At 54.3% G+C, this 24,289-nt stretch overlaps 1 protein-coding gene across 1 annotated transcript; it reads left to right on the top strand.

Moving 5' to 3' along the window:
* Positions 1–971: 971 nt before the first annotated feature.
* On the top strand, positions 972–17,882 carry C1QTNF12 (C1q and TNF related 12). Its single transcript, XM_027855508.1, has 8 exons — positions 972–2,115; positions 11,502–11,618; positions 11,780–11,891; positions 12,469–12,638; positions 14,506–14,614; positions 15,551–15,641; positions 17,343–17,421; positions 17,756–17,882. The coding sequence occupies exons 1-8, from the start codon at positions 1,945–1,947 to the stop codon at positions 17,852–17,854; spliced, it is 948 nt and encodes a 315-aa protein (XP_027711309.1). The 5' UTR covers positions 972–1,944; the 3' UTR covers positions 17,855–17,882.
* Positions 17,883–24,289: the final 6,407 nt, after the last annotated feature.

Genomic DNA, 24,289 nt, shown 5'->3' with positions numbered 1-24,289 from the left:
TCTCTGTGTCTCTGTGTCTCTATCTCCCTCCCTCTCTCTGTCTCTCTCTCTCTGTCTGTCTCTCTCTGTCTCTCTGTCTCTCTGTCTCTCTGTCTCTCTGTCTCTCTCTCAGTACTCACTGCTTTTGATGTCTGACTGGTCTGGTGCCTCCACTGACCTGTCTGCAAATGTGGGGGCTCCCCCAAGATCTCTGTCACCACCCCCCCACCCACCCCCATCCCAGCAGCCTGTAGAGCCTCCTGGAAGGACCTGGGGCTGTGTATGCAGACAGCAGGGCTTGGGGGCTGAGCAGGGAGGGTGTGCTGCAGAGGGTTGGGGGGAGCAGCCCCTACCAGCTGACTTGTCCGGGCAGGGAGCAGGATGGAAACTCTGCCCCTTTGGGAGAACGCGCTCGCTGGGCCCAGTTTGTGGGCTGGTCTGTCAGAGCTGGTTAGGTGCCCTTTGACAGATGGAGCTATTAACATGTCATCAGGTGCATTCTGACAAATTCAGGGCTTGTCTGCCACCAACCTGAGAGGGGGGGTCCCTCCAGAAGGCGCCAATGGAGGTTAAATATTATTAACAAATAAAGACAGCACATAGTTAAGCTGGAATGCGAGTTGGTGGGGAGGGGGTGAGGGGCTGGGGGGAGGGTTAACTATTTAATGCCTTGGCTGGTCCAGACTGGGGAGCCCAGCCTGGGGCGGGGGCCGGGGACAAAGGGCTCTGGGGCGAGTGGCTCCAGCGGCGCCTGGGACTCCCTGGGAGCCTGATACCCATCAACTCCAGCAGGCAGCCCTCTCCTCGTTAATCAAAGTGCCAGCAGCCAGTGATTGGGCCAGGCTGCTTAGGGGCTCCAGCCAGCAGCGGGCCGGGGCCCAGGAGCAGACTGGGGCTCCCGAGACAGAGCGGTGGATGACCCCTCCCCCTTGATGGAAAGGCTCTCAGGAAAAGGAGTATTTATTTCGTGAGAGAGAGAGGGAGAGGGAGGCAGAGAGTCCCGGGCTTGGAAGGGAGAACCACTTGTAGGGTGAGACCAGAGGAGAGGAGAGGAGAGGAAGGCTCCCTGGCACCGGCCCAGCCCAACCCAGCCCGACCCAGCCAGCCTCGGGGCACACGGCTGAGAAGGAAGGCACCCTTCTTTTGGTTTGCTCTTGGAGCGTGAACATGAGTCTGGAGACTGATTCTGCCTCCTGACAGCCGGAGCAGGCGGCAAGGAGAGCCCTCCCAGAACGACTGCCCTGCTCCCTGCGAGGCGGGTGTGGGGGCCTGACTGAGCACTTCTCTGGCCCCTCTTTGGAGGCCCTGACATCTGGCCTGGGTTGTGAGCAAGCGGAGAGGAGGAGGATGGGGCAGCAGCGACAACCGCAGCATCAGGAGGGGCCTGGGGGTCTCCCTGGGGCCCTATGAAGGACAGCAGCCAGGCAGGGCAGAAGGAACCCAGCCCAGCCCCACCCCCTGGGGAGCCTTCCTGAGCAGGTGCCCAACTGCCTTACACTTTGGCTCCTCCAGACTTTGAGAGAGTCAGTCCCACTGAAGGGAAGACCCACTCCCCTGGCCCATGGGGCTTGGCCCCCCTCCTGCCTTCTCCTGGCCCCTCTTACCAGCACAGTGAGCTTGTCTCTGTCAGGCTCCGGGGCCCCCAGGTGCCCATACTCATGAGAACCCAGGGGCTTTGGGGAAAGGGATACTGAACCTTGAACCAGAAAGCTGGGATCACCAGCTTAGTGTCCTTGAACACCTGCCTGGCCAGGGCCCTCGAACTCTGTGCCCAGAGACTCCATCCTTCAGCTCACTGCCTTTGGACCGGACTCTTGGCTCCCTGCCATCTTCTCTGGGCCCAAAGTCCCTAGCCCTGACCTTCTGAGCCCAGAGCCCATCTGCCTGCTCCCACCCCTCTGGGAGTGTGTCTGTCCATCCGTCTGTCTGCAGACCTGGGCTGCCTGCCCTGCCCCTGACCCCAACATGAGGCTGTGGGTCTGGGCTGTGGCCATAGCTCTCCTATGGCAGCACCTGGCCCTCCTCAGGGGCATCAGCGCCAAGAGGGAACGCAAGAAGGCCAAGGAGATGATGCAGTACACGGAGCCCTTCAATGCCACCGTCTCCAACAGCGAGGAACTGCCTGGGCACCCCAAGGTACACACTCTGATGGGGTGGGTGGGGCTAGGCGAGAGGGGGGCCCAGCTAGGGACTCCCTCCACCCCCTGGGTGATGAGTCACAGGCGGTCACTCCATCCATGTACCATGTATGTATGTGTGCATCTGCGTAGACATGAGTCTGTGTTTGGGTGTGTGGCTGTGTCCACCCACGTGGACAGGGTCTCTGCCCCGGGGAACTCCTTTCTCTCATGTTCGCAGCCTGGGTCCAGTGGGGATGCTTGTGGCCACTGCCGTTGGCATCTCCTCCAAGCCTCACCTTCTCTGAGGCTGGGGCTGCCTTGGGGCTGAGAGCATGGAGTATTCATGGTAATGGGATGCTAGGGAAGGGAAGCCATGAGCAGCCCAGACCCTCAGAGCCTCTCCCAGTGACCCCTGGCAAGCCTCCTTGAGATGCTTTCTTGCTGTCTGTCACCGCCTCTGGACCCATCTTTCTCTCCCTCTCTCTGTCACTCTCCCCACTTCTCTGTCATACTCTGTTACTGTCGGTGTCTGTCCCTCTGTCTTCACTTGTTTCTGTTTCTATGTCTGTCTCTCTCTCTCTGTCTCTGTTTCTTTGCTGTCTTCTCCCTCCGTGTTGCTGTTAGCGCCTGTCCTTCTGTCTCCATCCATGCTTGTCTGTCTGTCTCCGAGGCTGGTCAGTGTCTGTCTCCCTGTCTGTCTCTGGGTCTCTCTCTATCACCCTGGCTGCCTATCTCTCCATGCTCAAAGGCAGTTTGTTTCTTCAAGGAGGTTGACCACATGGCCATCTTTGATGGAGACTGTGGGTTGGTTTTGGTCACTGAAGATGGGGGGGACAGTGGAGGAGTTTGGGGGAGTGAGAACTAGTCCCAGTGCCAGGGAGAACCTACCCTCAATCCAGCCATCTGGCCACTCACCCATCCATCCATTCATTCTAAAGCCTGAGGCAGGAGAGTCGAGGGGCATCTGGATCTGAAAAGGCTCCAGAGTGGAGCCCCCCTCTTTTCCCTACCCTTGGTCCAAGGGGAGGCTGCAGGACAGGGAAGGGGCCAGGGAGTGTAGGGGTGCCAGCCGCCCTATGGAGCTAAGTCTTGATGAAAGGGGAGGTGGGGTCTGGACCTCAGCCAGGACTCGGGGGTTCCCAACGGCACATCAATTAACGCTTTGAAGCCCAGATCATTTGGATGATCGCCTCGGTGGGGTTGAGGCCCATTAACTTTAATTGGTTTCCCAGCTCCCCAGGGGGGTGGCCCAGGTGAGAGGCTCCCCCTAGTAATAACCCCCAGCCTAAAAAGAAGGGTCAGAAGAGGTGCTTTAGGAGCCAGATGCCGGCAGGAAGGAAGCTTCGGTCTGGATACCTGGGATTTCCCACTGCTGCTCCCTAGGGATGCCCGGGCAGAAGCTCCCTGCCTCCCTGTGGTACCCATCACCACCAAGTCCTAGCCGGCATCAGGGAACCCAGCATCACTGGCTGTCCATTCCACTAGGCTGGGGGAGTGTAGGGGACCCGAGGCTGGAGCGGATCCTAGCTCTCTTGACCGGCATCTGCCCTCCAGCCCTGACCTGAGCCCTCGATCTCTGCCAGAAGGTCACCGGATTCTGGTGTCTGCCTCTGTCGGACCAGGGTCATCCCCTGGGGAGGACCCCTTGGGGGGCTGGTTGAGAGAGCCAGCATTTAGGATGAGAGTCACAGGAACATTCAGAAAGTGCCCTCTATGCTTGAGGCTCTGTGCTCTTAGTAGAGATGCAGGGATGGATCCTGCCCTCAAGAAGCTTATGACTTCATCGGTGTGTGTGTGTGTGTGTGTGTGTGTGTGAGTGAGTGTGTGTGTGTGCACGTGAGTGTGAGTGTGTGAGAATGTGAGTGTGAGTGTGTGCATGTGTGTGAGTGTGTGTATGTGTGAGTGTGTATGTGTGTGAGCGTGAGTGTGTGTGTGAGTGTGAGTGTGTATGTGTGTGAGTGTGAGTGTGTGCATGTGAGTGTGGGTGTGTGAGTGTGCATATGTGTGTGTGTGAGTGTAAGTGTGAGTGAGTGTGTGTATGTGAGTGTGTGTGTGAGTGTGAGTGTGTGTGTGTGTATGTGTGTGTCCAGCACCCCCCCCCATTTTATATAAGAGTAAACTGAGGCCCAGAGAGGTCATACAATGATAGATTTAGATTTGGAAGGGACCTTAGAGGTCGTCAGATCTAACCCCCTTAACTGTACAGGGGAGGAAATCTAGACCAAGAAAAAGTAAGTAACTTGCCCTGGGTCACACAGGTAGGATTTGAACCCAGGATATCTGTACTCCAAGGCTTGTAGTATTCACTATCCCACACTGCTTCTCAGGGTCAGCCGTACTCCTCCATCCACAAGGGAGGAAGCAAGGGGGCCAGAGGAGAGTTTGTGACAGAGAATCTGGCAAAGCCCAAGGAGGGAGAGATCACTCTGTGCTGGGGAGAGCAGGAAAGGCTTCCTGGAGGAGGTAGCACCTAAGAAAGAAAGGAAGACTTTCAGCCCAGAGTTGTTCCCTGGTGTACTTAATCCTTCCCTCCCTCCCCCTTTCCTCCTCCTTCCCTGCCCTCCTTTTCTCCCCCTCCCTCCCCCTTCCCCCTTCCCCTTCCCTCTTCTCTCTCCTTTGTTTCCTTTCCTCCTTTCCCCTTCCCTCCTCCCCCTCCCTCCGTCCCTCCCCACTCCCTTCCCCTTTCTTTCCCTTCCCTCCCATCCCTAATAATATCAGTTGATGTTCATAGGGTATTTTAAGATTTGCAAAATGCTTCACGTGCATGATGTGCATCGAGACAGTAAAGCGCTGTGGATAGTTGGGGAGCCCCATATTTCAGAGTCAGGAGGCCCTGGGTTTGAATTCTGCCTCAGACACCCACTTTGTGGCCCTGGGCACATTCTTTTCTGAGCCTTTCTGAGCCTCAGCTCTATACGAATGAGGGTGGTCCCAGCACCTCTGTGCAAGGGGGATTGTGAGGCTCGGATGAATGATGATGGTTGGACTTTCACAATCCTCGTCCAACTGCTGTCTGCAGGTCAACCATTATTCCTACATCTCCTATGAGCCTCAGGGCAACCTCATGAGGGAAGGGCTATGATAAGCCCCATTTTGCAGATGAGAAAACTGAGGCTCAGAGAAGCCCAGTGGCTTGTCCAGAGTTGCCCAGCCCTCCGTGCTTCCTGGCAGGCCGAGGTGGCCAGCCTAGTCCGGAGTTCCGGGCCGACGTCCAGACCAGCACGTCCTGGTCTTCTCGGTCCTGATGCACAGCCCGGCAGCCTCTGCCTGCTTGTCTGGAGGCTGGCCCGCTGAGGAGGGGCTTCCAGGGCCCTGGGTATATTTCCAGACTTGGGGTGTGTGTGTGTGCGCGTGTGCACGCAGGCTTGCATGCTGGAGACAGGTCGTTCCAGCCTCGGCAGCCTCGCCTGGCGGGCCTTTTTCATCTCCCCACTACATCACTGACGCTATCTACCCCTCCATCTTCCAGCCTCCAGGGCCCATGTGGGACTGGGTGTGCCCTGGCACGGACGGACTGGGCCTGCTGGGGTCCCATTTCAAAGATGGGGAAGGCTGAGGGAGGGTCATGGGGACCCCTTGGGCCTCCTGGTCCTATGGGTCACGACTGGTTGCCTGGGAATGAACCCCCTGCCCCATCCAAGGGCAATCCAAGTGTAAAGCAGAGGGGAGAGGAGATCTGGGGGTGGGGGAGAGGTCTGGGGTGTGGGAGGAGCATAGCGTGTCAGAGGCTGGCTGGCTGCTGTCCTGGGATGCCCATCACACCAGGGGCATGTGGCCCTCTGGTGGGCCTGCCACCGAGGGGGCGTGTGACATCCTGGGGTCCTCACGGATTCAGGGCATGGGCTACACCGTAACCAGGCCAGGGAAGAGATGAAGAGCCGGGGTTCTGCCTGGCTCACCCAGGCAGCTCCTCCCTCCCTCCCTGGCATCCCCCCTTGCCCCCTAATGTACTCACTCCTCAGGGCTGCCTCAGGCTCAGTGAATGGCAGGGCCCAGGAAGGGAAAGCTGGCAGGCCCACGCTGATGGCCTCCCCCAGGCCCCAGGCTCCTCGCTGGGCCTTTGGCACAATTCCAATCTCTAAGCTGGAGCTGGGACTCCTGACCTAGCCCCGGAGTCCGCTGCCCTGGGCTTAGGAGCTTCACAGATATTGTGAATTCTTGGGCTCCTGAGGCCCAAAGTCATTATCCCATTGGCTCTGGGTACCTTGATTTACCCATCCAGGAAATGGAGCTGCCTCCTGGGGCATGGTTTGGCTGTATGGACTCTCTCTTTGGGCCAGTAACCAGGCCGTGGGTCATCCACCTTCCTCTCTATTCCCCTTCCAAATATGGCAGGAAGCAGGAAGATGGTCTGGGGAAGGACCTGATCTTCATCCAGAGACCTTGGAGGCTGTAGGACCTTTGGCTCATAGGTAGACCCCCAGGCCACCGAGGCCCAACCCTTCATATTTTAGAGGAGAAAACTGAGGTGCAGAAAAATTAAGTGCATTGTCCCAAGGCACGCAGGTGGTAAGTGGCGGGGTGGGCCTTAACCCAAGACCTTCAACTCTAAATCAGTGTTCTTTCCACTGTACCCCCACACTCCCTGCTACAATATAGGATTACCATAGGAACATTTTGATATAGAAGATACCTTCATTTTTCAGCTGGGGAAACTGAGGCCCACTAGGGAAGCGATTTGTCCAAAGAACCAGGACTCACACCCAGGGCCTCTGACTCCAGATCTGAGATACTGTCTGTGAGATATGGTCACATTCTGGCCCAGGCTTTTTTGTCCCCAGGTCACAGGGGCCTCCCTGTTCAATCAGCATGTCATAACTGTCTTCTGCTTCTGGGTTTCCTTTCTTACTTGGGAGACTGGAATGAACACTGACTCCAGAGTCTGAGGACCCAGGACTCAGTCCTGCTTCTGACATTTGCTACTTGTATGACCTTAGCTAAGTTGCTTCCCTTCTGTGGGCCTCAGTTTCCTCATCTGTCAAAGGAGACGGCCTCTCAGGCCCCATGATCCTCTGTGGGCCTGAGGTGGGCCTTGGTATCCCAAGGGAACAGGGGAGGATAAGGGAAAGCAAGAGTCAGTGCTGATTTTCCCAGAGAAGTGAGATTCTCCTGGTACTGGGGGACTCAGACTCCAGGCCCCGCACCCCCATTTCCTTTGTCTCCACCCTTGGAAGAAGACTGGATGGAGGCGTTGTGGCCCCGGTCAGGGGCTCCTGTTGGGTGGGCTCTGGATTCGCCATCCCTCCCAGGGGCTGCAGGGATCCCTCCAGCCCACAGAAGAATGGGCCCATTGACCTGGGCTCCCAGAGATTCCTTCCCCCTGACTCCCAGGGCCGGAGGGAGCCTGCCCTTGACGGCTTTCCCTTTAACACTAATTACATAATTAGGCCTGACTCGGGATGCTGGCTCCCTGCTGCCTCCTGGGCCGATGAAGCTCAGTGCCCAACGGGGAGGGGCGAGGTTTTCCAGGGACCCAGACTGGGGGCCCACAGTGGGGCAGATGCTGGGTCAAACAGTCACTGACGTGGGCTTCCTTCTCTCCCGCTGAAGAGGGAGACTGAGGCTCCCAAACCTTTGCTGCAGACATTTTAATGTTTTTTTTCCCCCTCAAACTTCCAGTAAGAAAATGGGAGAGGGTCAGGATCAGCTGAGGTCATGATAACTCACCTAGGTGGTGATTTATGAGATGCTGGGGGTGGTGGGCTGAAAGCCAGGAGAGAGAGTCTGTGGAGTGATGGGGGGATGGAAGTCAAGGCCCCATGGTGGCTACAGGGAACGGGGGTGTTGGGAGGTACTGCGGGATAGTGAGTAGTAATGAGTCAGTGGGCATGACAAGTGTAGGGGAAATGATTCTACTCACCCAAGATTGAGTCAATGTGCCAGGCATGGTGCTAAGCTCTAAGGAAATAGTCCCTGCCCTCAAGGAAGTTCCACTTGACTGGAGGCTTGGGAGTGATCAGGCCAGACACAATGAAATGTGAACGGCAGCACAGTGTGGTGGATGGAGTGTTGGATTTGACGTCAGGAAGAGTTGAACTGGGTTCGAATCCTGCCTTGGATAAGGCTCCTTAGACAGGTAACTTGTCTAAGGTCATACAAGTAGTATCCACTTACTAGCTGTGTTATTTGGGGTCTCAGTTTCCCCATCTGCAAAAATGAAAGGGTTGAACTTTATGACCTCAAAGGTCCCTTCTGGCTTGTAATCGATGAGCCTAAGTAGGTATTAAAAAAAATAAAAGGCAAAAGAAATACGTGCAAAGGAAATTTGGCAGGTGGAGGGAGAGCACCGAGGCTATATTGGGAAGGATTTCTTGGGGGAGGTGGCTCTTAAGCCAAGCCTTGAAGGGAGCTTAGGGTTCCAAGAGGTAGAGGTCAGGAAGGACAGCATTCTAGGCATGGGGCACAGCCTGGGCAAAGGCATGGAAGTGGGAAATGATAGGGATGGAGTACAGAAATGCTCGTGGGAGTGAGGGAGTCAAGGTCATGATGGCAGTAAGTGAGGATGGGGATAGTGAAGGTTAGGCCAGGGGCAGCGAGGGTAACAGGGGTAAGGGTGAGGGGATGGTGGAGAGGGAGCCTGATGGGAATGGGGTGATTGAGAGGGAAGATGTGCTTCTCCGCACCTTCCACCAGCCTCTGAATTCCCATGGACCCAGGGGCCGGGAGCCGGGGTTGGCGGGAATCAGACTCCCTCCTTCAGTGGTTCTGAGCTCCTGGCCAGCAGTCCAGCGTCTGTTAAGCTCATGGTCCTGTTTTATGGGCTTCCTGTTCCAGGCACAAGGGCCGAATTCCTCATCCACACCCATCACCTTCCCCGGCGAGATTGGGGGGAGGATAGGGGAGGGTGGGTGGGGCTGGGCTGGGGGTGGGGTGGGGGAATGACAGCCGGCATTGCTCAGATGTGATACATTCTTTCCCGGCCCCCTCCCGGCCCCAACACCTCATTCTCTACCCTGGATGAAAAGTCTCAGCCTTTGATTGGATCTGATGGAAATTTGGCCACCATATTGTGGGTGGATTGAGACAGGGTAGGGGAGAGGAAGGGCCAAGAGAGGGAGAGCCCCAGACAGCGGGGGCCCTAAGCCTGCTCCTGTCCCCCAGCTCCCACAGGGTCCATGGGAACCTTGTACACGAGGCCTGAGAGAGGCCATCGTCCGTGTCCCCTCGCTCTCTGCCTGTACCAGCGTATCGGATCGGGAAGTGGTGGGACCCCTTCCTGGCAGGTAGCTAGAGAAAGGGCAGGCCAGTCTGGTGATGCAGAAGGAACCTGGGATTAGAAATCAGAGGAGCTGGATTCTAATTCAGGCACTGCTATATGAAAGGAGAGGAATGGATTGGATGACCTTAGAGGTCCCTTCTAGCCCTCCATCCGTGACCCTAGAACGGGCCTTGGGTGCCCGGGAGAAGCCTCCTGGCCCAGCCCGGGTGTGAGGCTGGGAGCCTGCCAGCCCCCTCAGTCATCACAGAGGGAGTAAGGCGTCAGCAACTCCTGGCACGGGGCCAAGTGGGAACCATTTGCCTGCCTTTGAAACATCTGGCCCCTCAGGCGTCCCCTCTGCCCACATTCCCCCCCATGCCAGGCCTGGCTCTGTCTGGGCAGTCACCGAGGCCCAGAGCTGATTGTGAAATGCCTTCCCGTTTCCCAGCTCCCATTCTGACCTCCCTCCCATCCTACCCTTCCCCTAACTCTGTCTCTGGCTTTGAGAAGTCACGGCAAAACACCTGGAAAAAGTCCGTTCTGAATGTTGCCTGCCTGCCCCACTCTCCTCTCCCTGCTCCTGGCCAAACCCTGGCCTGGCCAGAGAGAAATCCCTGCTGGGACCCAAACACGAGCCTGTTTCTGCTCCCTTGGCCAGCTTTCCTCATATGAGGGGGGTAGATGAGCAGGGTGTATGTGTGGCGTGGAGTCTGGCCCCACTAGGACATGTCGGGGCAAACTTGGGGGTGGATGGAGGACCTCTGACCTCTGACCCATCCTGGATGGGTCACTGCTCTCTTTAAGTGACAGAGATTCTGTATCTGGGCCTGGGGTTCTTCCCGTCCATGAAATCCCAGGTATAGATCAAAAGGGGAAAACCCCAGACAAACGTGCATGTGTCTCTGTGTCCCCGTGTCCCCATAGGTAGGAGAATACATTTTTCTGTGCCCCTCCCATCTCCCAATGGGAGGATGTTGTATTTTTTACCTTAACATTTAATTAATTTTTAATTTATTTAGTTATTTGTATAAATTTTTAAATTTTTTATTTTAACCCTTTTAACTTTAATTTTTATTCTTTATATTTTAAAACTTTTTTTTTAAGATTTTGAGTTCCAAATTCTCTTCCCCCCCACCTACCCCCTCCCCAACCCATTGAGAAGGCAAGCAATGTGATAACAGGAACAAGGCAGCATGTTGTCTGGTGACTCTGGTGTGGTCACAGGCTCGCCAGTGATGTAGGCGAGAGCCTAGATTTGGAGTCAGGAAGTTCAAACCTGCTTCAGATACTTAGCTGTGTGACCCTGGGCAAGTCATTTCACTTCTGCCTCAGCTTCCTTTCTGTAAAATGGGGATAATGTTAGCACCGACCTCCTAGGGTTGTTTGGAGGATCAAATGAGTTGATATTTGTAAAGCTCTTTGCAAATCTTAAAATAGGATAGACATTGTATCTGTTAGCTGGGGCCTTTGGAGGCTACCTGCTTCAACAACCTCCTTTAATAGGAAATTAAAGCCCAGGAGGATCAGCTCAGGGTCTTTGATACTTCTCACCATACAGGGCACTGGGGGCTACCAGGACAATGAAGAATGGTCCCTGCCCTCAGGAACCTTACATTTTACCGGGAGCTCCAGGGATCTCGAGCCCGAGGCCGTGCTGCTTGCTTGGCACATCCCTCCCCTATACTGTAGGAAGTCACTCTGCCTGGACCATTCCTGTATGCAGCTGACCCCCCATGCTCCGGGAGCCCCAGAATCCTAGCACCCAGCTAGCTCCAGGCTCTACCCACCTGACTGCAGTCCCTGTCCTGGCTCTGGCCTTGGCCAGCTGGGAGCCAGGACTCCTGGGTTTTCTGGGAGTTGTTAGGCCTTAATAAATGACAGAGGTGGGGGTAGTTGGGTCCCCCAGAAAGAGGAGACACTGCTCCCCCCTTCTCCGTTCCCAGCTGGTCACCCCTTCACTGTGTCTGCCCCAAGCCTGGTGTGCTGTGGATTTCTTGCTGCTGTTGGGTTCTCCTGGGTCTATCACGTCTGTCTGTGGTCCAGGAGTCAGGGTCTGAGGCCAGCCTCTCGGACCCCCGTGGGAGGACTGGAGGGCAATGGGAGGGGCAGAGGGGGACGGTCTCATTCTCCCCTGGTAAGAACCCCTCCAGGGATCCCCGGGTGGAGGCTGAGGCCGTGTGTCTCTGTGGTTATTGGTTCTCCAGCCTCCAGAGGCTCCAGGTCCCGAGCTCACAGATGCCCACAAGACTTGGCTGAACTTTGTCCGGAGGCCAGATGATGTAACCCCCAGGAAGAAATGCAAGGGGAAAGATAAGAGATTAGTAAGTCATCCAGATCCAGGCTGAGCTGGGGGTGGGCTGGGTGAGGAGCTCCTAGGCCCGGGAGAGGGGCCAGCAGGGAGGGGCCGCTGTTCTGGGAAGAGGGACAGGGGCCTGCTTCTGCCCAGACCTTGATTTTCACCGTCTCCTTTGTCTGCTTTAAGCGTGGCCTCGTGGGCCCCCCAGGGCCCCCAGGGCCTGCTGGTCCCCCAGGCCCCCCAGGGGCTGAAGTTACCCAGGAAGCCCTATTGCAGGAGTTCAAGGACATGCTGAAAGGTGAGAAAGGGCCCTGCCCTGAACTGACCTCTGAGTCCCTGACTCTGGCCCCAGATTTCCCCCAGACCTTGGCCTTGGAACTGACCCCCAGCCACAGGTTGACCTTGACCCAGGGCTTAGAACTGACTGACCTTAGATTCTAGACCCAGCTGATTCTCACCTTGACCTTGATCGATCTTGTCCACCCAACCATTCACTTGCAGCATCTATTAAACACCTACTGTGTGTGATATAAATATATAAGAACATTTTACATGTCGAGAATATATTAAATATAAGTATGTAAAAGGCACAAATGTATGCAGAATTCATATAAAGTGAATACAAAGGAATTTGGGGGTCAGGGAGGAGCAGTAACAATTGGGGGATCCGGAAGGCCTCCCGTGTAGGAGGGCAGCCCTGAGCCGGCCTACAGAGATGGTGGGGAGTGAGTCAAGTTGACGCTGACCTTGGCCCAGGGAAGAGGCTGGACAGTGAGAAGCCCCAGGGCCATGTTGGGAATGGAACGCCATTGGGGAGTCGGGGAGGAGGCGACCCGGGGTGAATCTGGGCTCTCTCTGAGCAGTGTTCCCCACAGAGGCCACAGAGCGCCGGGCAGCCACGGCGGCTTTGGCCCAGCCGAGCCAACGGCCCCTAGACTCCTTGGTGGCCCCCTATAGGCGGGTGGAAGAAGCTTTCCATTGCAAGCTGAAAGCCCAGCTGGTCATTGACAAGAAGACCCTGATGGAGCTACACAACTTCCAGGCGGTGAGCCCGGGGGGCCCTTCCGGCCCTCTCCCTTTCCCTTCCCACGTCTGGGCAAGAACACTGAGGACTGGGATACCCTCTTCATCGTTTAGTTGAGAGAGCTGGCACTAAGACCTCAGTTCAAATCCAGCCTTGCCCTTTCCTAGCTACGTGACCCTCGGGTGAGTCACTTACTCGCTCACAGCCTCAGTTTCCTCGTCTGTAAAATGGGTTCATAGTGTCTCCCAGGAGTGTTGTGGGGCTCAGTTGAGATGATGTATGCGAGGTGCCTTTTGTGGCCTCAAGGTGCTTGATAAATGTTAGTGATTATGTAATTGAGAGGAAGCAGGGTATAGCCCAGTGAGCACTGGCCCCGGAGTCAGAGGGTCTGAGTTCAAATCTCACCTTTAACGCTAATTTTGTGACCTCGGACAAATCTCTTGATCTCTCGTTGCCTCGAGGGAGCTCTCAGAAGATGGTTTGGGGTCATCTGGGATACCTCATCCGCCTCCTAGAAGAACCTAAAATGATTTTGTCTGTGAGATCAGCCGTACCCAGAGGCGCGCACGCGCACACACACACACACGCACAGGAACACACAACCCCAAACCCCAAAGACAGGAAGCCAGTGCCTGGGGCATGAAGAGACAGGAATGCTTTATCTGGAATCATTTTCTGGTGCCTGCAGTTTCCCTCCTCTCCAGCCAGTAGTTTGGAATTAAGTTGCTACTTCTATTAATGTAATTGCTTTAATGGGGGAGAGGGAGGTGAGCCCTTTTCTGTTGGACTCAAAGATAGCAGAGATGCCAGAGGAGGGAGAAGGGTGCTGCGGAGGGTGGGAGGAAGATTGATGGGGCCAGTCTTTCCTCCCCTGCCCTCCTCTCACCCCCAGGGGACGTGGAATTAGAGGATCTGTAGATGAATCCTGGCTTTACCATTCCCCCCTTTTGTAACCTTACCTTCATCTCCATGGCCTCAGTTTCCTCATCTGTAAAATGGACTAAATGCCCTTGGATTTAGTTCTTTTCCAGATATAACTTTGTGATTGTAAAGCCCAGGGCAGAGCCAGTCTAGGGGAGAGTAGGGTCAGGCAGGCAGCCTGGGGACCAGCTGGGAGCCAAGGGTTCCAGGGGGAGTACAATTGGTAGGAATCACAGGAAGGATATCAGAGAGGATGGTCTCTGATTGTGGTGGTTCACTTGTTTTTGGTTATGTTCAACTCTTTGTGACCCTGTTTGAGGTTTTCTTGGCAAAGATACTGGAGTGGTTTTCCATTTTCTTCTCCAACTCATTTTGCAGATGAGGAAACTGAGGCAAACAGGATGAAGGGATTTGCCCAGGGTCTGGTAGGGGTCTGAGGCTTGGATGTGAACTCAGGAAGATGAGTCTTCCTGACTCCAGTCCCGGCCACTCTGTCCATTCCCTCTGGTGGGGAATTGGCTATTCCTTCTCTCTCTGGCTGGCTTCCCCTCCTCCTCTCACTCTGGAAACATGGAGGAGCAGGGGTGGACAGACTCAGCTATGATAGAGCATGGCCAGAGCTCTCCAGAGATCCCAGGGAGCTCATGGAGAAGGCAGGATGGGAAAAATAGGGCCTGTTATAGACCAACAGCCATAGAATCCTAAATTTGAAGCCAAAACAAACATTCGAGGTCATCTAGGCCAACCCCCTGATTTTACAGATAGGGAAACCGAGGCCAGAGAACTCGCCAGGATCTCACAATAAATGACAGATCAGACTTTTCCAAATGGCCTGGAACCATCCCTGTGGCTCAGTTTACCATTTGTGATCTGTCCTTCGTGTTCCCTAGACTTGGGGAGGGGGCAGAAGCTTGGAGTGGTTTTCCAGGACTCTCTCCACCACTAACTCAAGGTTCCTTTCTCATAGCCCCTGGCCAAGGGGGCCTTCCTGAGGGGATCAGGCCTGAACCTTTCTACAGGCCGTTTCACTGCCCCTGTGTCTGGCATCTACCAATTCTCGGCCAACGTGCACATTGGTGAGCGTGAGTCTGGGGGCAGGGGAAGGCAGAGCTGGTGGGGGGCCCTCTATGTACACGGGTGGGAGGGAGATACCAGGGCAGTCCTCTGGGCTTCTGGGGTCTAAAGAATCAGAGATGTGTACTGAGGAAGGCCAATGCTATGTGCCTAAAGATGAAGAAAAGTGAGTTTGGGGATCTTCTGAGGTTGGGAATTTTTTGTGGAGGTTAGAGGGATGGAGAGAGAAGATGGGTGGTTTTAGGTGCCATAAAGCACCTAATATGTGCCAGACAAGAGGCAGAGTGGCAACTGTAGGGGCCTCAGAGTCCAGAAGACCTGGGTTCAAGTCTTGCTTTGGTTATATGCTGACTGCCGAACCCTGGCCAAAGCTTAACCTCTCAGGGTCCCAGGTAATTCTTTAAGACCATATTTTAGAATAAAGGGGTTACCTGCCCCTGGTAGACACCTGCTGGGGCCCCTTCTAACTCTAGATCTTGCATCCTGTGTCCACAGAAGTAAATGCAGAGGGATTTTGGTGTGGGGCAGGGCGCTAGCAATGGGGTGGTGGGGAGGGGAGATCAGATAGAGTTCCTGTAGGAGAGAAGACTTGAGGAAGCCGGGAATTCTCAAGGCAGAGGTGGCTTCGTCCATGTGAGGAACTCCCCTCCATGGATGCAGGTTGGCAACTCATCTTGGGACTTGCCCAGAAGGTGTCAGAGGCAGGATTTGAACTCGAGTCTTCCTGACACCAAGGCCAGCTCTCTATGCTCCACGCTGCTTCTCTTAAAGAGATTGTCCGGTGTTTCTGAGGGGTTATCTGTCTTGTTGCTCTAATCCCTGCCTGTGGATCATGGAGAGTGGGTGGCATTTTTGAGACCCACCAAGGTGGGTAAAGGGAGTCAGTCAGGGCTGGGTTTGAGTGGGCTTTCTGTTCACCCCTGATGCTTTTCTCTAAGATCACAGCGAGCTGAAGAGCCGCGCCCAGCTGAGAGCCCGAGACAATGTCCGTGTGCTGATCTGTATTGAGTCCTTGTGTCACCAACACACGTACGTAACTGTGCTTTCATTCCTCAGGTTGGTCCTGGACTCCTCTGGCCTCCTACTTCCTTGGCTCTGCAGACTCCGAGGTGTCTCAGCAGAGTCGGGAATAGGGCCATCAGCACCTGGGAAGGAGGAAGTCCCAGGATGCCATGTTTTAGGAAAACCCGTTCTATGGCATGATACGGTCCCGAAAGGGAATCTCTCTTGGGTTGTTTGGGAGGAGAAGTGAAAGGGAAAAGGAAATCTCAGTGGCTCCTTTCCTATTACTCCATGGCTGGTATGGGACAGACAAGGACAATGAATGTGATTTATAGGGATTTCCCATCCTGACCTTGGCTTCTGATGCAATGCAATAATTATAAATGTAAAGTCTCCCTATAGGTTCAAACAATCAATCACACAAGCACAAGAGGAGGGAAGTGTGCTAGTCAACAATTGGTCTGAAAAAGATGTTGGGGTTTTGGTACAAGCTCAGTAAGAATCAAAAGTGTGATGGGACAGCCAAAAATAATGTCACCTTGGGTACGTTGAGAGGCATAGATTCTAGGATTTAGGTGTACCCTTTCCCGGGTCAGGTGGCATTGGGAATGACATGTTCAGTTCTGGGGACCACCTGTTAGGAAAGACATGGATGAGCAGGAGAATATTGAGAAGAGGGTCACCTAGATAGGAAAGGCCCTTGAGCGTGAGTATCAGCTGAAGGAAGGAGGGATGTTAAGTAGATGAAGAATGTGGTCACATCTGAATCTTCGAAAAGATTGGGCAGCCGTGTGGAGGGTGGATTGGAGAGAGGAGAAGATGGAGGCAGGGAAGGCAGTTAGGAGGTGGTTTCAATATCCAAGTGAAAAGTGAAGACAAGACTTGGGGACCTTGGGAATGGGATGGCTTCTTGTATTTGAAGGGCAGGGAGGTGAGCCTTGCCCTGCCAGGCCCCAGAGGATAGAGCCAGGAGCAGCGGGGGATGTCACAGAGGGCCTCATTTAGACTGAAAGGCAGCAGGTACAGCTTCCTAACCAGGAGCCCCCTCCCCAAGTGGAATGGTCTGCCTCAGGAGGTAGTGAGCTTCCTGCCACACTCCTACACCCTCCAGGTCCCCAAATGGAGTTAGGTTCTAGAGGGGATTTTTCTTCAGGTCCAGTTGGACTATTGGGGTGTCATCCAAGAGATCTCTCGATCCTGTCCCCACCTCCTCAGTTCTACTCTTAAGGGGGAGGCTGGCAGTAACATTCGGGGAAGCAAAAAAGACGATATGCCCCCTTGTGCCCCCGATGTCACAATGAAGAGGTCTCATCCCCCTCCTTCCAAGCACCCCTTCCGTCCTGCTTTGCTCCATGCCCCCCAGTCATCCAGAGCACAGAGGGACCTCTTCCTGGGGAAGTATTCGTAGTCCATGCGGGAAGCTTCTGGAGAGCAGGGGAAAGGATCATGAGGAATGTTAGGGAGGGAGGGGAGGAGGGAGAAGCAATGGCTTCGTGGTAGGAGAAGGCCCAGGCAGCTGCAGCAGCCCCAGCTGACCTGAAAGGCTCACACTGAGGTGCAGAGGCTGAGATGGGAGCTTCCTGACCGGCAAGAGAGCTTAGAATCCCCCCGGCTAAGGCGGGACATGACCGTGCCCTCGGGGACCCAGACCCAGAACCCCAGGCAGCGCTGCCCGGTGCCCGAGGGCGCCCCGCTGTCTCTGACGGCCTCTGCCGGCCTTGGCTCTAGGTCCCTGGAGGCGATCACCGGCCTGGAGAGTAACAGCAGGGCCTTCACGGTGCACATCCAGGGCCTTCTGCAGCTTCAGGTGATGCCTGGGGGCAGGGAAGGGGTCGAGGCCCCTGAGGGAAGGAGGGGGTGTCCAGAGGGAATGCCCAGCCCTGGTGGCTGCCAGGGCTTCTGGGCCCACCCCCCGTCTCTGGGAGGGAAAGGCGCTGCAGGGGAGGAGGCTGGCTTCTCTGGTGTTCGGGATGTCTGCGTCTCCTGATTTACTTCCCCTGCCCCGGGTGGGCGGGAGGTGGCTGCCTGCCCCCATCGGTCCCCGCCTGCCCCCATCGGTCCCCGCCTGCCCCCATCGGTCCCCAGCCCCCTCACGCCAGGCCGTCTGCGGCTCTGCTGGGCTGCGTTTGTGTGTTCCGTAGGCCGGTCAGTACACCTCCATCTTCGTGGACAACAGCGCCGGGGCCGCCCTCACCATCCAGAATGGCTCGGACTTCATGGGGCTGCTCGTGGGGCTGTGATCCAGAGGGGAGGCCAAGCAGCTCACAGCCGGGGCCGGTGGGGGGGCACGAGATCATGGGAGGAGGGGGGCGCCGGGCATGGGGGGAAAGGTCTCTCCTTTGGCCTCACCTCTTCTCCAGGGCCTGGGTCCTCCTTCCCTCCCCGCCCTCCATGTTCCCCCGAGCACACACACACACACACACCACACACCATAGACACACACAGACACACACACCACACACCAAACACCATAGACACACACAGACACACACACACCACACACCGTAGACACACACACACATACCACACACCATAGACACATACAGACACACACCATAGACACACCCATACCACACACATCACACACACACACCACACACCACAGACCCACACATGCCATACACACATCACACACGTATCACACACCATACACCACAGACACACACATGACACATACACATGCACACCTACACACATACATACACACCACAGACATACCTTGCGGGTCAGAGGTGGCTGCTTGTTCTTTTGTTCCTGTCTGTTCTTATTATACACTTTCCTGATAATAATTATTATGAAAATTATAATAATAAAGAATAAAAGGGTGGGAGCGGTCTGTTGCTGAATCTCCAGCCAGCCTGGTTCCAGGCGAGGTTCTCAGTGTTTGGGGGAGGGGCAGGAGCACCAGCCCTGGGAGCCTGGGGGCTGGGGGCGGGGGTAGCAGAAGCCTTGGGGTCTTCGGGTCACAGATGGAGAGCTGAGAGGGGCCTCAAAGACCCTTTAGTCCAACCCTCAAATTTTCCTGATGGGAAACTGATTCTCAGAGAGGTGAAGTGATTTCCTAAGGTCACGAGTGCAGCAAATGGACATTGGGATTTGAATCCAGGGCCCCTGACCCTGACCTGGGGCTCTTTCCGAGGTACCCAGGACTTTAGGGAAGGGGGTGAGGTGGTGTCTGGAAATGGCTGTGGCCTCGGTGCTGGCATGCTGTGTGTGGGGCACGGCCTGGACCCAGGGGGGCTGTTTGTCCCCGCTGGTCCTGGCTTTGTCCTTGGCCTCTGAATCTCCCCTCCCCCACCTCCAGGGCCCTCTCCAGTTCTGGGCCCTTCCTCTCCGGTTTTTCCGGGTTAGATGGAAACATCGACGTATTGCTCTCGGACTTTTTCACTGTGTTCTGTGACTCTGAATCCCTGGGGTTGGGGTGGGGCAGCAGTGGGGGAATCTGGGCTCCATGTGGGCTCCAGGTGCTATGAAGGCCCCTGTTCATTAGGGACCAGAGCCCATTCCTAAGGCCCAGGAGAATTTTCTCCTAAATTCCAAAAAGACGAAGAAAGGGACCCCCCCTCCCTGACCCCCATACTGGGTGAGAGTTTTCTCCCTGCCTCATGCCAATGGAATCTTGCCTGTGAAAGCCTGCTTCTTGCTCTCCTTCCCCCACCTTGTCCCCCAAGCCCTTTTGCACCCACACACGGGCACATACAGGTATATGGGTAAGTTGTACCAACACCCACATATTCTCCCTGCACACATGCATGCTCACACACTCAAAAATCGACATGCAAAGCTCCCTCTGAGGAAGCCTCAGGCCTTTGGGGGCCTCTGAGTGCAGAGACACTGAGGGTGTGACACGTGGGCCCAGAGAGGGATGAGCAGGCAGAGCGAAGGGGGGCAGGTGTGGCGTGGCTCAGCGCCAGCCTCAATTTCCTCTTCTGTGGGATGGAATGACCTCTAAGTTTTTATTAAGCACCTACTATGTGCTGGACACTGCTAAATGCTAAGGATACAGAGACAAAAATAAGAATGAATCCCTGCCTTCAGGAGTTTATATTATGCAAGGAAGGGAGGGATGAAATAGATTCACAGATAAGCATATACATGTATATGTGTGCGTGTTACAAAGTGATTGGGGGGGCAGTAACAACTAGGCATGTAGATCAGGAAAGACCTCTTATAGTTGGTGATGCTTAAATAGACTTGAGTCAATGAGAGAGAATTTCAGATATGGGGCACAGCCTAGGCAAAGGTGTGGAGGCTAGGAATTAAGGCTGGTTTGACTGGAACATAAAGTTTGAGATGTGGGATATGGGGCAGTCAGATGGGCAAGATTAATTAGAACTAGACCATGAAGGGTTTTAAGTGTCCACAGAGGAGCTGAGTAGCCTGGTCAGACTCTGGCTGATTCCTTTGGCAGCTGGGTGGAGGACCATGGCAGGGGAGAGGCTAGAGAGAAGGATCTGTGAGCATCTGTGTGAGAGTCTGGGGCCAAATAGTGAATGTGGAGGTTTGTTCTCCTGTTCCCTCCAGATTCCTGGGGGTTATTGTGCCCAGGTCTGCCCTGAGAATTTGGGGGGAACCAACCTAGCCTATTCTATATAAACTCACTGAGAGGTAGTAGCTGATAGGTGGCGTGGAGATTTTAAAAGAAAGCTAGAGAAAAAAGTGAGTACTTAGAACCTGTCCCATGGTCAGAAGCTCAGCATCATAGCAGACCCCCAAGGCCATTTGGTCCAGGATTTACTCAGAGACCTCCTTGGACGGGGAGCTCACCACCTCTCGAGGTGGGCAAGCTCCATGCCACTTTGGGGAGTTTTCCCTGACAAATCTGCCTCTTTGTACCCTCCTCCCACGGTCCTTAGCTTTGCCCTCTGAGGCTACTGTCTGAGTCACTCTCCTCTTCCATATAATACCTTTTCAATTACTTGAAGGCAGGCTTCAGGTCCCCCCAATTCAGGGGCTTCTTCAGGCTGAAAATCCACGCTTTCCTCCACAGATCCTCCAACGGCCTCATCTGTTACTGAGTCAAACTATTTCGACCTCCCCCATTTGGGAGGGGGTGCCCACTATTGAGCGAGGGCTCTGCCCACACTGGGAATGCCAAACACTGATGGAATCATAGATGCAGACCATCTTCCTACCTCCCAAAAAAAGGGGCAGTGCCTGGCAATGGTGACAGAAACAGCCCCAGCCCTCATTGGGCGTGGGGTGGGAGCACCATCTATCTCATAGACCGATTTTTTGGGGGGGCTATGCAATGGGGTTAAGTGACTTGCCCAGGGTCACACAGCTAGGAAGTGTCTGAGGCTGAATTTGAACACAGGTCTTCCTGGTTCCAGGCCCATTGTAGTACCCATCTGCTCCCTAACTGTAGGGAGGGAGGAGTTAGCTAAAGGCATTCCCAGTGCAGTTAGGCCTGAGGCCGTGACCAGGGGGCACAAGGGAGAGAGAGGGAACATCATTGGGATAGGAAGCTCTTCCCCAAGGTAACGGGGGCCCTGTCTTCTCTCTCTGACCCTGCCCTCTCATTCGAGGCCACAAATGCAGAGTTCTAGGCAGCTGGAGGAGGCTGGCCCGGGCTGATGCTGGGGCAGGGACCACGGAGAAGACCAGCGACCCCTGGGATCTAAGAGCTAGAACGGGAAGCAAACTCAGAGGTCAAAACCCCCATTTTACAGATGAGGACACTGAGACCCAAGGAGGGAAGCAACTTCATAGTCCTAGGAAGAGTTTTTTTGTGGGCACATAGCACATCTTGGTTGATTGCTTGCCCAAGGGCCCTCAGAGACAGGATTCAAACCCATGTCCTTTGACTCCAGAGGCAGTGACCTTCCGACTGTATCAGGTAGTGGAAAAAAGGCCTGGGTTGAGGCTGAGAGGAAGATGATGGTATTGGGTGAGGATTCTGGAGCTGAGCAGAAAGAAGGAGGGGTTGGGTTGGAGAAAGGAGTTTGGGCCCAGGGAGGGAAGTGGGGTTCAGGAGAGGCTGAGACTTAGTGGGGCAAGAGAAAGGTTGGAGCTGAGGATGGAGGAGGGGCTGGGGCTGGAGCCAGGAAGAGGAGGTGGGGGGGGCTGGGTGAGGAGAAGTCCTGGAGGGAATGGGGGAGTGGGGCAGAGAGAAACAGAGAGAGAGACAGAGACAGAAAGTCAGAGAGACGGAGACAGAGAAAGACAGAGACACAGAGAGACAGAGACAGAAAGAGAGATGGAGACAGAAAAACAGACAGAGACACAGAGAGAAAGACACACAGAGAGAGAATGACAGGGGGGAGGCAGGGAGAGAGACAGAGAGAGAGAAGGAGGGAGGGAGACAGAATGGGGGGAGGAAGGAAGACAGAGGAAAACAGAGAGACAGAAAAAGAATGAGAGAGACAGAGAGAATGAGAAAGAGGGAGGGAGGGAGAGAAAGAGTGTGTGTGTGTGTGTGTGTGTGTGTGTGTGTGTATGTGTGTGTTTTACATTTGGAGTCTAATAAAAAATATACTTTATAGCAACAGATTTTTCTAAAGGAATCTAAGCTGGACAGACGGTAGCTGCGAAGAGCTGTTGGCCAATAATGGAAAACCCAGGCTTGGGAGCTGGAGGAGGGCGCCCGTCTGTAACGAGGCGGGCTCTTAAAAGCGTTTAAGAGCTCTGGGTCAAAGAGGGAATGTGGAGATGAGCCAGGCCCAGAAGGGCCTGACTCACCCGTGCCCTAGGAAAGGTCAGGGGAGTGAGCCCTCCCCTGGGGCACAAAGGCAATCTCTTTCTTTCTAGCTATCTCTCTGCATCTCTCAGTCTCTCTGTTGTCTCCTGCCTGCATCTGTGTCTGTTTCTCCTAGTTAGTTTCTGTCTCTTTCTCTGTTTCTGTATGGGACCCTGTCTTCCTCTCCACCTCGCTCTTCCTCTTTTCTCTCTCTGTCCTTCCTTCTCCCTCTTTGTCCATCTCTCTCTGGTGCTGCGATCCCTGGAGGAGGAGGGAGCTTCTCCGGGCCCACCCTCTTCAGTTTAGCCAGGCTGCCTCCCTCCCATGGGCTCTTGTCGCTCCTTCCCTATGGAGGAGCTGAATTCAGGCACTGTCTCCTAAGAAGCTCGGGGTCACCCAGGGAAGGAGACTGGCTTGGCTTGTTCAGGCCCTGAATCCCTCATCTGAGCCTCTTCCCCCACCCCAATCCCAGCCTGGAATCCTGAAAAGGTTCTGAGGGGAGAAGCTCAGAACTGAAAGAAAGTTGAGGCTGGAACTTCTAAATTTATTTTATTTTTAATATTCATTTTTTTAAAGTTTTTGACTTCCAAATTCTCGCCCTTTCTCCAGCCCCTTCCCTATCCATTGAAAAGGCAAGCAATATGATGCGAATTATATATTTAAAAGCATGCAAAACATTTCCATATTAGCCATATTACCACAAAAAAGCAAGAAAAATAAAATGAGAAAAATTATACTTCATTCTGCACTCAGAGTTCATCAGTTCTCTCTCTGGAGGTGAATAGCACTTTTCATCATGAGTTTTTTTGGAATTGTCCTGTATCACTGCATGGAGAGTAACTAAGTCTTTCACAGTTGATCATTGTTACAATGTTGCTGTTACTGTGTACAGTATTCTCTGGGTTCTGCTCACTTCACTTTGCATCAGTTTATACAAGTCTTTCCAGGTTTTTCTGAAATTTTGGAATTATTATGAATAATTGAGAGGTCTGGTCACCTGTGGACTGAGTATATTTCTGCTAAAGCTCTTGCTCCATTATATAGATGTGGAAACTGAGGCCCAATGAGGTTCAACAACTTCCTGGATAGGGGTAGCTAGGTGGCGCAGTGGATAGAGCTCTGACCTTGGAGTCAGGAGGACCTGAGTTCAAATCTGGCCTCAGACACTTGACATTACTAGATGTGTGACCCTAGGCAAGTCACTTAACCCAGATTGCCTCACCAAAAAGCAAAAATAAAAATAAAAAAACCCCAACTTATTGGATATAATGCTGCAAGCTGGGGGGTAGACCTAGGGGGAAACCCCTGAGTCATGAAGGCCAGCCTTGCTTCTGTGGTTATTGTCAGTGAGTAAAAAAAAAAAGGGAAGGAAGATGGACAGAGCCTGAGGGAGCCCTGGCCTGGGCCTGGGCCAGGGTTAGAATCAGAAGGGGCAGGTGCAGACAGAGTCCTGGTAGAGTTGGGCTAGCAGGGAGATAAAGAGGTGGGGAATTCCTGGAGAATGATGGGCAGCACTTTGTCTGCGGGTCCTGGAATTTGGTGCTGGCTTTCAGCAAGGGCTGTGAGATAGGGTTGGAAGTGGTAAACCAGTAGGGCTGGGCTGGGCAGACAGAGGAGCAGGTAGAGATGGTACATTTGGTCAGCTTTAATGAGCAAGAGGCATGGCCCCAGAGCCAGGCAGGGCAGCTCCCTCAGGCCCTATTTGCTTCCTTCTCCTTCCCCTTGTCCATCTTTCTACCAGTGGATTCACTTACCTTCCCACCCATCCATCCATCCACTTATCATCTTCTTATTCACCCATCCATCTACCCATCCACCTATCCATCCACTCATCCACCTACCAATCCATTCATACATCCATTCATCCACTAATCCTTCTACTCACCCAACCACATATCTCCTCACTTGTCCACATTTATACCTTTCCATCTACCAATCCACCCATCCACCCATCCATCCATCCATCCATCCATCCATCCATCCATCCATCCATCCA

Source organism: Vombatus ursinus, unplaced genomic scaffold (genome assembly GCF_900497805.2).
Source record: "Vombatus ursinus unplaced genomic scaffold, bare-nosed wombat genome assembly UNPS02010822.1, whole genome shotgun sequence".
In the NCBI taxonomy this organism is placed as follows: domain Eukaryota; kingdom Metazoa; phylum Chordata; class Mammalia; order Diprotodontia; family Vombatidae; genus Vombatus; species Vombatus ursinus.
Note: the sequence above shows the minus strand (reverse complement) of the source record. Positions and strands in the feature narration are given on the sequence as shown.